Consider the following 16,252-nt stretch of genomic DNA (forward strand, 5'->3'; position numbering starts at 1 on the left):
GTGGTTCTAGAATGTCGCAAGAGGACTCATTTTAACGGAAATGAAAAGTTATAGTGCCCTTTATAAGTGACCAAAAAACTGGAGGGCACCTAGGCCCCCTCCTACGCTCATTTTTTACCCAAAGTCAACGGATCAAAATTTTGAGATAGCCATTTTGTTCAGCATAGTCAAAAACCATAATAACTATGTCTTTGGGGATGCACTACTCCCCCACAGTCCCCGGGGGAGGGGCTGCAAGTTACAAACTTTGACCATTGCTTACATATTGTAATAGTTATTGGGAAGTGTACAGACGTTTTCAGGGGATTTTTTTTTTGGGGGGGGGTTGAGGGGAGGGGGCTATGTGGGATGATCTTTCCTTGGAGGAATATGTCATGAGGGAACAGAAATTCAATGAAAAGGGCGCAGGATTTCCTAGCATAACTATAAAAAAAACAATGAAAAAATAAACATGAAAAAGTTTTTTTCAATTGAAAGTAAGGAGTAGCATTAAAACTTAAAACGAAAAGTGATTATTACGCATATGAGGGGTTCTTCTCCTCCTACATACCTCACTTTTTATGCTAGAGTATCTTTAGTAATTTCAACTATTTATTCTACAGCCTTTCTGATTCAAGAGTAATTCTTAAAGAATTGGGACAAAACTTAAGCTTTACTGTAAAGAGCGAGGTATTAACGTGGGGACAAACCCCGTCATATACATAATAAAAATATAAGAATATAGAAGTTTGTTACGTAAGTTAATTCTTAAGTTACGTATATTGTTTACTAATAAAAACGTTCGTTAAAAATTAAAAGTTCTAGTTGCCTTTTTAAGTAACCGAAAAATTGGAGGGCAACTAGGTCTCCTTCCCCACCCCTTATTTCTCAAAATCGTCTGATCAAAACTAAGAGAAAGCCATTTAGCCAAAAAAAAGAATTAATATGCAAATTTCATTTTAATAATTTATGTGCGGAGAGCCAAAATCAAACATGCATTAATTCAAAAACGTTCAGAAATTAAACAAAAAAACTAGTTTTTTCAACTGAAAGTAAGAAACGACATAAAAATTTAAAACGAACAGAAATTACTCCGTGTATGAAAGGGGATGTTCCCTTCTCAAAGAACCTCAAAGAGCCTTCTCTTAGCGTAAAGAGCCCTGCTCTTTACGCTAAAGTTTTTTACCGTTTACTAAAGTAGAATTGAGAGGAAGAGTCAAACTTTAGCGTATAGAGCAGGGCATTGAGAAGGGAACAGTCCTTTCATACACGGAGTAATTTCTGTTCGTTTTAAGTTTTTATGTCGCTCCTTACTTTCAGTTGAAAAAACTAGTGTTTTTTATTTAATTTATGATACAAAGCGCATATTCCATTAGTGAGATACTGTGAAAATGCGCAAGGGAAAAACATGAAGATAGTTCAGAATGGTAAACAAAAAGTCCTCAAATTTAATCAAATGTTCACTTAACAATCAACTGTTGAACATTATTTTATTTGAATTGTAGATTGTAGACGTGTCAAAGAAAGAAAAACGGGAAAAGAAAATACTCGCTTAATGTACGTTATCTTATCTTAAAATTTCTTACTATCCCACTTCACACCAATATTGTTTATTTTTAATTCTATTTTTTATTACTTCACATTTTGGGCTCTTATTTTATAACCTCCAAATCTTATTCTTCTGTTTTAGATTTCTTTGCTAGTTTTCGGTTGAAGCCGCTAACTAAGACCCTCAGAAGCACTGTCAAAATAATTCAACTCTTGTTCAACTCCATTAGTAGCTTTGTTCTCATCAAGTGTCTCAAACTAAGTCAAACCATGGTAATCAGCCAGTCTCGCCAAGGGGATGGCACACTGCTTATGCAGTCCTATGTCCTTTGAGATGGGGATTACACTCCTGGTACCGTCAATCATGAGCCCTGGCGTGCAGTGGGAGTCAATAATGTAAATCTACTAGCTCACCCACCTAGGAAATGGAGGCAATGGGCTTTTGAGGCCTAAGTCTTGATCCAGCTGAGTTCAGAATTACAAATGCGATGGTAATCAATTTATCTCAATGGGGAGGCACTAACACTCCATTTGGACTAAAAAACTTCCAAAATCTAGCCTTTAAACAATTTTGCAATCAAAATTGTATGCCAAGGATGATGACTCATCCTTCATCCAAGGATGATGAATTTCCAGTCCGTGTGAATACCTGCCATCGGCGAGGTCTGTCAGAGGTTTCGAAAGTGAATGAACTTTCGAAAAATTTAGACGGATTTATTTTGAATTCTAGCCGCTTCCTGACCAGCCAGCCAAACAAGCCTCAGCCTCCTCAATCTATATCCCCCCACCACTCTACTCTGTTATACTTAAGAACCCCCAAGAATACTTAAAAGCCTCAAATGAACAAACAACATTCATCGATATTGTGTGCCAAAATCGAACGATATAGCCAAGTTACGACGCCTTTAAACAATTTTGCAATCAATTTTATATCGAAGTTTTCTTTTAGAAAAAGATTATTAATTATCTAGACTGTCATACTTAGATGACAGACACATCTCTGAACCTGTGTTTTAGATAAATACGAGGAAACCCATAAAAGATGGTTAAATGTCTCTTTTAGTCCCTACTTGTTAACAACAGGTTACTTACTCTTACACTTTTTATTTCTTCTATTAATTCTAGCCAACTTATGTTTCAATGGAATATTCCCTTAAGTAATGTCTTGTGTTACTTTTGCTCGATATTAACGGTTACAATCATTTTTTGGCCTATTCTTGTTTATTCTATAAATAATCCTCGACAATTGAACAACCCATAAACAACCCAGGCGTTGTTCACTATTTTCCTTGATATTTGCCAATGATTTAAGAATGAACCCTCACTCAAGTACATATCCATTCCGGTATCAATAGATTTCTACTACATATACTGTCCAAATGCGTTATTTACAATATAAATCTTTTTTTCAGACGACAACATTAATCTTCAAATAAAACAGAAATACAACTGATCAGCATTATGATCTTACCTGAGGCTGGATCCCATAATATGACCCTCGTATCACGACTAGCTGTGGCCAAGATAGCACCATCCGGTGAGAAGTCACAGGCCATGACACTGTTATAATGTCCGACAAGTGTTTGGTGTATCTTGTAACGTTTCATATCCCATACTATGACCTAAATTAAAAAGTATTATGGAATATGGAAAAATTCTCATATTTAAATATGCAGAAGTGGGTTAAAACACCTATAAAAGGTAAAGAAAAAGGTAAAGAATACGGCGTTAGGCTTTAAGTCCCTACCGGCGGTGCTGATCTCCGTTTCTTGGCCCTTCAGCCAGGAAGTGCAACTGGGGGGGGGGGGGCTGGGGGTCAACCATCCTGTGCTTTCGCACACCCTTCCTGTTTACCTTCCCCAGATTAGAGCTGGGTCAACTCTGGCTAAGCTTACAGAGTCACTCCACTGACCCCCGTCCCAAACTGAACAATTGGGTACCCTGGGATTCGAACCCACGTCCTCTCAGACAAAAGATCCTGTATCCAGCACACCAATCCACTCGGCCAGAAACGCCTATAGAAGTAAGTAAATAAATAAAATACAAAAAAGTGGTGTTCTCCGAATGACAAAACAGCACAAACACAAATACGTACAAGCGAGCTGAAGTACATTTATATAAGCAAAAAAAAGAAGAAATAATAGATTATTGACAATTAAAGAGTATATTCAAATATTACATACTTCGATTACGGACGACAAAACTCTATGGCGGGGAAGAAGGCGGGTTAAAATATATTTGTAGTAAAAATCTGTCATCCTGATGCCATAGCTTAGTTTTCCCCGGTTTAGATGGCAAACATAAAGGCTTAAAGGTAACAATACACACCTATTAGAAGTGGTTATGAAATTTAGACGCACCCATCTGAAAAACTAGTAAATTAGTAATTCACAACACGTTTTTTTGATGAGGAGAAAAAATACCTTGAGAAAACCCACACGAGGAGGACAGAGCCTTCTGTTTCCACGTATCTTTAGATTTGTCCCAATAATTTCCTCTGTTTTGTATAATTTACTGTTTTTATTAACTATCTTTTTAAGTTTTTAACCTAAAATGAATTAGTTACACATGCGGTTACCTCCAGATTGACAGGATAATTTATCCAAAATATAAAACAATTACGTAAACTACGAATAGTCAAATAATTAATTTTCACTACCCTCGTTATTACGATTGCCAACTCCTCGGCAAGCAATATTTACTTCCCATGTTTGTCTTTTTAATCAAGTTCCTACTTCTAAAGCTTTCCATGCCCGAATTCTAGGCCATTTTTCACTAGGTCCGATTTCTCGAAAGTTTGTGCTTTACTCAGTAGCTCTTCTACTCTTCTATTCTTCTTCTTATTATTTTTTGTCTCAATTTAAAGTTGCGTATAATAAGAAATGTTGACTATACTAATTAAAATTTTTATTTTTTTCCCTCTTTTTTTTGCTCTTTCTACTATATTTAAACCATCCCCTTGTTTTTGAGGATTTTCCCAAATTTCTATGAAAATAAATTGGGTTCTATAAAATCTCTACAAAATTAACGCTCATAAGTTCACAACAAATTTATAAAAATCCACTTATATTTTGGGGATATCCCAAGGAACCGGAAGATAGAGGAATCAATGATGTAAACTATTAATTTTTGTTTTAATGTCACGAAAATCTTTCTTCAATCTTTCTATCTAGAAACACTAACAGCTAGTAAAAATTTAAACAAACCTTATTCTCAGAGCCACAAGAAGCCATATAGACTGAAGTGGGTGACCATGTACACCAGAAGACATGACTTTTATGACCAGATAATGTCTTAATCATGTTCCCATCGTCTTTCAAATCCCAAATCTAGAAGAAGATACAAATATATATTCTAGCGACTTATTTTACTACCCTCTGATAGTATAGTGGATTGATGCTGTGTTTGGAAATAAAAAGAACCCTGGGGTTCGATTTCGACAACAGCAAGCAGAACTCCTTCCTGTGCCATCAAGTGAAACGTCGATTTGATGCCCTTTGCGCCATCAATACTCTGGAGGATCTCAGTCCAATCATTTTATTGCATAAAATGGCTGTAAATAGATAGGAATAATATTTGTAACTTTCTATCAGCTTTACAGTGTGAATTATAGCTCCCGAATGTTGGAATATAAGGTTCGGGTCTTTTCTTCTGTTTTTCTTTTACCAAAGTACCATTACCACGGATGTATTACACGAGTATTTGTTTTACAGTTATTTTTTTCCAGTATCAAACAGTTCGTGGTAACGAACTGCACTAAGGAGCGACACGGCTCAACAGTAAACGAAACTGTAAAAAACGGAATTTTGATACCAATAGATATATCAAAAGAATCGGATTTTTATGCTAATTTTAAATATGTAAGTTTCATCAAATTTAGTTTTTGTCATCAAAAGTTACGAGCCTGAGAAAATTTGCTTTGTTTTGGAAAATAGGGGGAAACACCCCCTAAAAGTCCTACGATCTTAACAAAAATCCCACCATCGCATTCAGCGTATCAGAGAACCCTACTGTAGGAGTTTCAAGCTCTTATCTACAAAATGTGGAACTTGGTATATTTTGCCAGAAGACCAATCACGGGTGCGTGTTTATTTGTTTGTTTGTTTTTTTGTCCAGTGGTGATCGTATCGACCAAGTGGTCCTAGAATGTCGCGAGAGGGCTCATTCTAACGTAAATAAAAAGTTCCAGTGCCCTTTTTAAGTGAACAAAAAAATTGGAGGGCCCCTAGGCCCCCTCCCACGCTCATTTTTTCCCAAAGTCAACGGATCAAAATTTTGAGACAGCTATTTTGTTCAGCATAGTCGAAAAAAAATAATAACTATGTCTTTGGGGCTGACTTACTCCCCCACAGTCTCCAGGGGAGGGGCTACAAGTTACAAACTTTTACCAGCGTTTATATACAGTAATATGGAAGTATACAGACCTTTTCAGGAAGATTTTTTGGTTGGGGGGGTCGAGGGGAGGGGTCTACGTGGGAGGATCTTCCCTTTGAGGAATTTGTCATGGAAGAAAAGAAATTCCATGAAGGGGGCGCAGGATTTTCTAGCATTATTTAAAAAAAAACAATGAAAAAATAAATATGAAAATTTTTTCAACTGAACGTAAGGACCAGCATTAAAACTTAAAACGAACAGAGAATATTACGCATATTGGGGGCTCGTCTCTTCCTATATACCTCACTCTTTACGCTAAAGTATTTCTAGTGATTTCAACTATTTATTCTACAGCCTTTGTGATTCAGGGGTCAATCTTAAAGAATTGGGACAAAATTAAGCTTTAGTGTAAAGAGTGAGGTATTAACGAGGGGGCAAACACCCTCATATACATAATAAACATATGCGAATATAGAAGTTCGTTACGTAAATTAATTTTCAAGTTTTTTATTTTTTTAACTAACAAAAACGTTCATTAAAAATTAAAAGTTCTAGTTACCTTTTTAAGTAACCGAAAAATTGGAGGGCAACTAGGCCTCCTCCCTCATCCTTTTTCTCAAAATCGTCTTATCAAAACTAAGAGAAGGCCATTTAGCAAAAAAAGAATTAATGCGCAAATTTCGTTTTAATTATTCATTTGCGAAGAGCCAAAATAAAAACATGCATTAAGTCAAAAACGTTCAGAAATTAAATAAAAAAACAAGTTTTTTTTAACTGAAAGTAAGGAGCGACATTAAAACTTAAAACGAACAGAAATTACTCCGTGTATGAAAGGGGCTGTTCCTCCCTCAACGTCCCGCTCTTTACGTTAAAGTTATTTACTGTTTAATAAAGTAGAATTGAGAGAAAGAGTAAAACTTTAGCGTAAAGAGCGGGACGTTGAGGGAGGAACAGCCCCTTTCATACACGGAGTAATTTCTGTTCGTTTTTAGTTTTGATGTCGCTTCTTACTTTCAGTTAAAAAAAAACTTGTTTTTTTTATTTAATTGATTAAGAATTCAAATTGAACGCGCCTGTACTAAATTGGATTTTCCATTAACAAACCATTTAAACTTTTTAAGTGAATTTAATCCCTGTGTGTCAGATTTCGCAATCTTTATCAAAGGATTACCGATCCTGACCTAAATAAAATCGTTATTGCCATTGTGTGACGTCACCATTACATTACTGGTCGGGTGACCGTCTCTGGAAGTCGATGTATAGATTACAATTTGGATTATGGTTGCTAATGAGTGAAATTCGATGGCTGAAAGTTGTTGTTTAGCCCCGTTCTGAACTTTTTGAGTAGAACACTCACAGAAGGTGTAAAACTTGATATGATCGTCAAGGGTGCTATTCATTATTTCCAATACGATGGAGTTTTAAAAACTAAGAAGACCCTCTATCCAAACCCGAATGGTTTCGTATGCCAAGGATGATGACAATATTACTGATATGTGCAAGTCACTAGCCATGGCGGCAAAGCAAAATGTTCAGATCCCAAACTTTGTAATTTTCAGTCCGTGTGAATACCTGCCATCGGCGAGTTCTGTCAGAAGTTTCGAAAGTAAATGAACTTTCGAGAAATTTAGACGGATTTATTTTGAATGCTAGCCACTTCCTGACCAGCCAGCCTAACAAGCCCCAGCCTCTTCAATCTACATCCCCTCACCACTCTACTCTGTGATACTTAAGAACCCCAAGAATACTTAAAAGGCCCAAATGAACAAACACCATTCATCGATATTGTGTGCCAAAATCGAACGATATAGCCGAGTTACGACGCTCTAACGACGAGTGGATACTTGCAGTTCGTCCAAGAAAACCGCGGGCCAGATAGTCGAAAACGTTCAGCGCGCCGAACCATCGCTCAACATTTCCCTCAAGGTACCTGCTTTTGTTGCTGCGATTAAGCGAAAGCCAGAAGATTTAGATGAACTGTCGCTGAAACAGATAATTCTCAAGTACACGCTGTATCTTCAAATCTGACCGCTGATACAGTTAACGTTATATTTGAATATCAGCTGTCAGATCACTTACCTATAACTTACTCTGTGTGCCACCTTCGGCTTCTCAAAGTAGTCCACTATTACGTGATTCCTCAGGGTGGCGGTGTCGTCTCGGTTGGTCAAAGATTGACCAAACTCAGTTCCTCAAGTCGGTAAATTCGATTGTCCTGATATATAATGCGCTGAAATACGTCATGCTCTCCGCTTTGCCGAAAAATCAGCTGCCTCCATGCAATGTGTCTTCAAAGGAATCGTTCCTAGATGGTCCACAAATCCAGAGCTTTTTACTTCATGTGGACAAGCAAAGTTTTAGTTTTCTATATGGAAAGATTGAGGGCGTCCTACTACCGGGCATGTGAATGACATGCGGATCTCTATTAAGCGAAAGTTTTTAAGAATTCTTGCTTAGCGTCGAAGAGATCTTATTAATAGCTATTTTTCCCGTGCCTCTTTTTGGGTATTTTCACTGAAAAATATGAACTCTACTCATAGAGACAAGCATTACAACTTTCCACTCATGACTCATTCGGAATTATTCAGGAATAATTGTCCTACGTATTAAATGCTAATAATCACTAATCATGAAGACACCGGAAGGAATGTCGCAGATTTAAACAAACTAAGCAGGCATTTTACCAACGGTAGTTAATCTTCACTAAAATTAGTTTTTAGGGATTCCACAGCATGTTGATGATAAATTTGAGGTCAGACCAATAAAGAAGACTTGCTAAACCATCATATACAAAATTTACATTACTCAAATGATGTTCCGTTTCCAAAAAACGAATTTTCGAGCTTGTTGATTACAAATCTGAGGCTAATATTGCAATATAAGTTAAAAGTCACGACATTTTAAGAGTATATTCAAAAAAGCTGGAAATATTATATCCTGCAGAAAATAAGGGTAATGTAAACAAATTTGAACCGGTATTACAGGAGGGCCTCAAGAGACACCCATTAGCTTGTGACTTGAGGCCCTCTATCCCCCCACTCCCCAACATCGCTTATGCGGACATATTTTACCGCTTCCAACTAATGATTACTTAGAGATTGTTTTGTGAAAGGCCCTGAACGATTAAATTCTAACCAGTAAAAACCGTTGAAGTCAAATTCTACAAAGTAGATGTTTCACGAATTAAGAATGACCTTCCCCTGTAGTAGCACAGTTGATAGATGGTCTGCTTGGCAATGCGGAGCCGGGGTTTCATTCCCGCCACCGTAAGATCGGGTGACAGACCTGCTATCTGTCCCTGTAAAAGAGAAGCGGCATCGATTCAACGCTCTCTACATCATCAATGGCTTTGGGGGTCTTTATCCCTTTTGAAATGATGTCGGTAATTACGGGTTTGTGAACTTATCGATTATTTGATGCTAATATCAAAATATGGAAGGCTAATATTACAACACAACATCATCATATGAACAGAATATTTCACCACTAGTATTTAAATTTCCCCAAAAGTGGTATTTCAGGACGATGATTCACAAAAAGTTAAAATTTAAAACAAGCAAGAATTAACTCATATACTCTTTCTTAGTACAATTTGATTTTAATTTAATTCCTAAAAAAAAAAAAAAAAATCAGTTTGAGGACAAATACCTCGAGTGGCCGAGATCACTTAGAGAATTTTCATATATCTATAGAGTAGCCACACAAAGAGTTTTGTTAAATTTTGTAGTAAAAAAAAAGGTAATCAGTTCATTTTCTTTCTTATGAATAAAATATTCCGTTTCTGCAGTTTCTTCTTGCTTTTTTGGGGGGATAGCGCCTATATATATAGAGGCTTTGTTAGAACTAATCTTCCTTTAATTACTGTCTTATGAGAGACCAATTGCTACAAAACTTTGATATAAATCTCCTTTGTCAGCTTCGATGATGTTATCTATTCTTTTTTTCTTGCTAATGGTTCTTTTTCCTGATCTTCTGATTTATTATTACTTACAGTAGATCCTCTTTGACTATAATATTTCCGGGTTTTTCCAAGAGAGGTCTTACAAAGAATGGAAAAACTAAGTCTTTTTTTTGCTGTATCCTTTGAATAAATATAGCCTATGATCTAAAAATTTGGGAAACATGGAAAACAAGACACTCGAAGCCATAATTCTTAACACTAAATCTACTTTGACTGAATTCCACCAGCCCACCTGGTGAATATTCTGATGACAAGACTTCAAAAATCCAATCCCCGGTCCCAACACTAGTCGAATCAGGTGCAGACCCTAGAAAGGTTTTTCAGTTTTAACCTTTCAAAAACTTAATCTACCAAGCAAGGGTTAGCATATGGGCGCTAAAGATTTAAATCCGGCAAAACTTGTCAAATCAGAATTTTCATGAAACAAAATTGGACCCTTCTGAATTCCAGATTTACCCTTCCAGAATCATTTATTAGAAATTCAGAAGAGATAATTCTATTTTTTACATTGCAAGATCTCTAAGCACTTTTATCTTTATAGCTATGAGAGTTTCGAGTAGTTTCTGGTTTAAAGTAGCTTAAATAAAAGCAATGTTTAGTTTCTTTCTGGAAAACATAAGAAAACTTTGTAAAAATCAGAGGAGCACATACACCAACACTATTGCACTGTTTTTATCTTAGAACTCTTCTACGAGGGTTGTCTGAAAAGGCTTCAACCTAACATACATACAAGAATGTTTACTTTAAAATTTATTTTCTAAATAGCCTCCTTGCGACTCTACACACTTCTCCTAGCGATGCTCCCATCTCTTTAATCCGTCAAAATAGTACTCGGCATTATTGTCTGCAAAATAATTCTTCACAAAAGTGATTGCCTCTTCTTTTGACAAGAATATTTGTCCTCTGAGCACATTTTTTAGTTGAGGGAACAGAAAGAAGTCGCTTGGGGCTAGATCAGGTGAATGAGGTGGATACTTAAGCAGTTTAAACGGTAATTTTCGCTTTGGCAAACTGTTGAGATGTGATACGGGGCATTGTCTTAGTGAAACAGCATTTTCTTTTTCTGCAAATATGGCAGTTTTTCCATAATTTCTGCCTTCAGCTTTTCAAGTAAAGATGTATAGTACTCTCCTGTAATGGTTTACACTTTTTGAAAAAATCAATTATTACTCTATGACTCCCAAAAAATAGTCGCCATCACTTTCCCAGCCGAAAAAACAGATTTTGCTTTATTTGGAGCCGGTTCTCCATTTGCAGTCCACTGTTTTGCCTGTATTTTTGTTTCGAGCGTATAATGGTGTATTCAAGTTTCATCTACAGCTATGACTTGGCACCAAAACTCGGATTTATTGCGCCTAAACTCCACCAACAGAGCATTGCAAATGTTCATTCAATTACGTTTTTGGTCTAACATTTGCAAACGCTGCGTCCAATGCGCGGACAGCTTTCTCATGCCTAGATCTAGATTTAATATGTTACAAACACATTCTTTGGACCTTTTCATTGCCTCTGCTATCTCTCTCGCTTTAATTCGGTGGTTGCTTATCACCAGTTAGTTACTTTAGTAATATTTTCGTCAGTGGTTACAGTTCTTGGACGTCCTGGACGTTCATAATTTCCTAAGCTCTTACGGTCACGTTTAAATTCAGCTGGTCAAAATTTCATTGTGGTAAATGACGGCAAAGAGTCCCCGAACACAGAGTCTAACTCATCTTTGTTTTGCGTAGATGCATTTCCTTTCAGAAACAAATATTTTATGACAGCTCGATACTCAGTTTTTTTTTTCGTTTTCACACAGACTCACATCGACTCAGTCAAACGACTGTGAAATAAAAACTGCAAGTCCAAAATGGCTGAAACTTTGATGTGTTGCTGCCAAAAGACACACAACTACACTCCCTGACTTTTATTGACAAGTTCATCCATCTAAACGTTGAGGTTAGAAACTTTTCAGACCACCCTCGTAATGCGTGTTTTTTACTCTCTCTTTTGTTTACTTTTTGACTCAAAAAAAAAAAAAAAAAAAAAAAAAAAAAAAAAAAAAAAAAAAAAAAAAAAAAAAAAAAAAAAAAAAAAAAAAAAAAAAAAAAAAAAATCTATTTAGAATCTTTGCTGACTTCTTGTTTTCCAGTTTATTTGCAAATGTCGTACCAATGGTTTATTGTTCATTTTAGACTTCAACAGCGATAAACCATACCCATTCCAAAGTACTATGCGTTAAAAAGAATAATTCATTTTACCTTCAACGACTTATCCAAGGAGCCAGAAACCAGGCGAAGAGAGCCATCTGGAGCAAACGCAATGTCACGAACGGCATCAGTGTGGTCCATAAGCTCCAGCAAAACATGACCTACAGGTTAAGATATAAATGTTGAGACACAGACGAACTACAACACCAATATTTCAATAAATCCCAATGTCATCTAGAGTTTCATTCGGAACAAGATAATAACAGTAGGTTAAACGTTATTTGAATAGTTCTCACGTCGAAGTGAAGCAGCAACAATTCGATGTAATTCGTCAATTTTTGTACTTGTTGTAAGTTGTCCCCTCCCCCTCTGCCAGTAAAATCCTGTACATGTGTCTGTTTAAACGCATTTGACGCTCTCAAACTAGCAGCTCAACTGCACAGAAACCTTGCAGCTGTGGAAGGGGAGTGAAGGACATTTCATTTAGAAACTAGACAAAACTGACTCGAACAGCTTACAAAAAAAGTTTACAAAAGAATGGTATTTAATAAGCAGTATCAACTTGAAATAGTCAGTCTACAACTAAAATACAAAATAATCAACGATTGACACTATTCACAAATCACAATTGTAATTGGAGGGGTATCAATAGCCTTTTTAATCACACAGGGGTACAGAGGTGCCCCACTCCAAATAAATTGTCAAAGTAGACCTTCAGGCTCAATTCCCGTCCGAATCCCTCTTTGGGGCATCAGATCCCCCTCAAACTCTCCAGGCAAGAGATATGTGCATCTATAGTATTGGTGCTTTAAAAAACCTTAGTCAGGTGCTTTATCAAATAAAGGAGCTCAAGTAATCGGACAGTAACAAGATAAATGCTAAATAAATCGCTCATTTGAAACCAGAATTTTTAGACAATTTACACTAATTTTTACTTTTGCTAATACGTTTCTCTTCTCACATTTTGAACTATGTTCCTCCAACATCCACTTATGCAGGAATGGGAGGGGCAATTTAGCCCTGTATCTATCCCCATATTCTAAGATCAATACGATTTCTCTTAGATATCTTACATTTACCATATAATTCGCTTGTTTGTTTTTTTTTTGCGGTTTTACTCATATCTATAAAACTATGTGTTAATAAAATAGTTTTTAACGGTACATACATACAGCAAGTCCATGCTTATTCGATAAAAATTCCAGCCGATACTAGGACATCAATGTTTAATGTACTATCAGCAGTCTTCAAATCAGCGAAGGAAAAACTAAAATCTTTCGCTTTAATCTTCTAAAGAGGGAATTCGTCGGTCCTCTTTAACCGTATCCTAGTGCATCTTCGGCTGTAGTTCTCGGTGTCAAATTTAGCATTGACTGTCGTTTAGTACTCATGTTGATACAATCACTAAAAAGGCAAATGCTGCGAAGCGTACCCTATCTCACTATGTCGTTTCGGTTTGTCCGTGACCCAACTTAAGATGGCTTATCTTACATACATCTGATCAACACTCAAGGATGATGGCCCTGTGTGGGGCCTTAAAGTCAACGATACAAGTTACCTAGGCGATCAGCTTGAGTCACTACAAAAAGAGCCTTTAAAGTTATTCTTTCCGAAGCATATGTAAGTTATGAATCGGTAATGAATCGGTATGAATCGGTATCATAAGTTATGATTTCGCCAAATGGTTCGTTACTTTTTACATGCCAGCGTTTAATAAGTTATAAACTCATTTTTTTTTCTTGTTTTCGTTGTACTTACGCTATCTAGCTGGAATTCTATTCTAAACTAATATTGCTTGTATAAATAAAACTATTCTATAAATAGTACAATTAAAATTTTACCTGAGAAAGCATCCCAAATTCGGATTCTTCCATTAACGTGGCCCGTCGCAAGAACAAGATCTCGACTGAAATTGAACCGTGTCCAACGTCCACTTTCTTGGCGAAAGAGATGCTCTTCAGGCGTACCTGTTCCAAAAGCAACCGAGTTTACTGGTGAACCAGCATCAATAACGACCAAATTTGACTTGATTTCGTTACCCCGTTCATCTTTATCATCCAAGTCCAATCTACAAATATTGTTGGATTAAGAAATAGCCTACTAATTAAAGTTGTTGGACAATCAATTTGTCACTTATAACTCGGTAGTCCTTCAAGTCACCATGGGTTTGTGTGACCATGGTATTAACGTTATCCTTAAGTTTTTTCTATTACATGATAATAAGCAGCCCAACAGTTTAAATAGCAACCATATACACGGTAGTTAGCCCATCAACTAGACTTATGGCTCCTTCCAAAATGAAGACACCCTAAGCCTTTGCAACACTTCTCGTCCAGACGGACAAATCAACTGGTAGGATGGAAGTCCCGTCATTTAGAGTTCTCAGCTATGTCATGAAACTTAATGAAGCTGTCCTTCATACGACAGGAATTCTGTCTCTCAGGTGTGACTAATCATGGATTAAAAGGTCAAATTTGAAGGTTATTAGGATCTTTATGCTTGTCGGCATGCAGAGATGGTTGCTAATTTGAGTGAAAATGACACTCTGGATATATTCTTTTGTATGGAGGTATTCTTGGTCAATGAATAAATAGCACAAGCGAAGATCGTCAAGATGTTTCAGCTAGAACACGTATATCATGTTCGAGATGACACCTCAGGAATATAAAGCAGAAGAGAGCCAAAAGAAACATTAAAACTACATGTATTTTAAAATACAAACAGACCAGACAGACAGACAGAGAGACCAGACAGACAGACGGACAGAGAGACAGACAGACCAGAAAGACAACTCCAGATGCTGGCGAGCTTAACAAAGACTGTTAACAAACAAAATAATTTCGAAAGGCTCAAGAAAGGTAAGGATTGGCCAACTTCACTCAAACTAGAAATCAGACTCTCCGCCGGCATTGCGGCCTTATGGCTAATGTAGAATCTGAAAGCCAGGAAATTGTTTGAAATGATTATAACTATCTAACAAAATAGTTTGTGAATACATAGCGATCTAGACGAAACAGAACTTTTTCCGGTGATCATTTACAGACCACACTCTGGATCGACTGTAGTCTGCCATTAACGGAGGAACGAATAAACAAATTACCTTTAAATTAGAAACCCTGTTTCTTGACAGGATATTTTAATGAAAATCTTCTCCACGTGGATTGTTAATATACACGAATCATAATTTTTGGTACATTTGATAAATATGCCAAAAACAAAGTTGCCGAACTTCAGCAGAGTTCATTGATACAACATTGGCGAGTACTGACTTCCATAAGTCAAAGCCAGTCGATGATATATCCGACAATTTTTGACAGTAGCTAGTTTCCTATAAAAAGGCACCATGTTAAATATTTGAATAAAAGATATAAAGCCGAATTGGCCAGCCATGACAAAAACAAAGAAATTAATATAAAGGCGACAAACGGGTCTATGGCCAGTAAATGAAAACGAAGAGAACAAGAAAAATCAAACGAATATTTTGTCTGTACACAACAAGTCGTCTTCAGCGCAGAAAAAAATAGAAACTAAAAACAAAACAAAATTATAAATTAAAAAAGACTAACATAAAATATCTACTATACAACTACTTACATGTACAATAGGTAGCCACTTCCATGAACCCACAAAAGCAACTAGATTAAAAAATTTTAAATAACAAATGATATAGATTATATCATTGCGATATAATTTTATGCAAAAGCTTTTGATACTGCACGTCGTTTATGTTTGTTACTTGAACTAATCCCTTGGACATTTTGCCAGATTTTTGAATATGGCTTCATTTTTTAAAATAATATTATAAATAGGATCAGTATTTATATTCCAACATCCCTATTAATTGATAAACCTGCGAAAATATGTTTTTTTTTTTTAATTAGATTTTTTTTTATTAATTTTTATTTCTAATCATTAGAAATAGCTGTCACATCCTCGAACTATACAGAATAGTATGGACTATAAAAGATACGTTCTACTAACGCTGAAGTAAAACTTTCCGGAAGTTTTGTAGATTTTAAAGCATTATCTATTGAGTTCCTGTGCTCAATAAAACGTTCCACAATTTTTTGGTGCGTTCGACCGCTGCAAGAGCAAGGAATGCTATGAACTCCAATTTCCAAACTGTTGCGTGTCATATCTTTGTGTCTTTTTAGTATTTAGAAAGTTACTCAATGGCCCGACTGATCTAAAACAAGCTGCA

The 16,252-nt window shown here is 36.3% G+C and overlaps 1 protein-coding gene and 1 long non-coding RNA gene across 5 annotated transcripts in view; one reads left to right on the forward strand and one right to left on the reverse strand.

Annotated features, from left to right (window-relative positions):
- Window positions 1–3,075, forward strand: part of LOC136039931 (uncharacterized) — a 41,832-nt gene extending 38,757 nt beyond the window's left edge. Inside the window, exon 3 of the long non-coding RNA XR_010620594.1 lies at window positions 2,940–3,075. This is a non-coding gene — a long non-coding RNA (uncharacterized LOC136039931). The remainder of the gene's footprint in view (window positions 1–2,939) is intronic.
- The window catches only part of LOC136039929 (WD repeat and SOCS box-containing protein 1-like), a 115,921-nt gene that overhangs the window by 18,603 nt on the left and 81,066 nt on the right, over window positions 1–16,252 (reverse strand). For all 4 annotated transcript variants that reach the window (XM_065723923.1, XM_065723921.1, XM_065723922.1 and 1 more), the window contains 4 exons: window positions 13,893–14,119; window positions 12,103–12,212; window positions 4,734–4,856; window positions 2,999–3,149 (listed from right to left, as the gene is read on the reverse strand). In XM_065723923.1, coding sequence (XP_065579995.1) covers window positions 2,999–3,149; window positions 4,734–4,856; window positions 12,103–12,212; window positions 13,893–14,119 — 611 coding nt within the window. The remainder of the gene's footprint in view (window positions 1–2,998; window positions 3,150–4,733; window positions 4,857–12,102; window positions 12,213–13,892; window positions 14,120–16,252) is intronic.

This window comes from Artemia franciscana, chromosome 20 (genome assembly GCF_032884065.1).
Source record: "Artemia franciscana chromosome 20, ASM3288406v1, whole genome shotgun sequence".
Lineage (NCBI taxonomy): Eukaryota > Metazoa > Arthropoda > Branchiopoda > Anostraca > Artemiidae > Artemia > Artemia franciscana.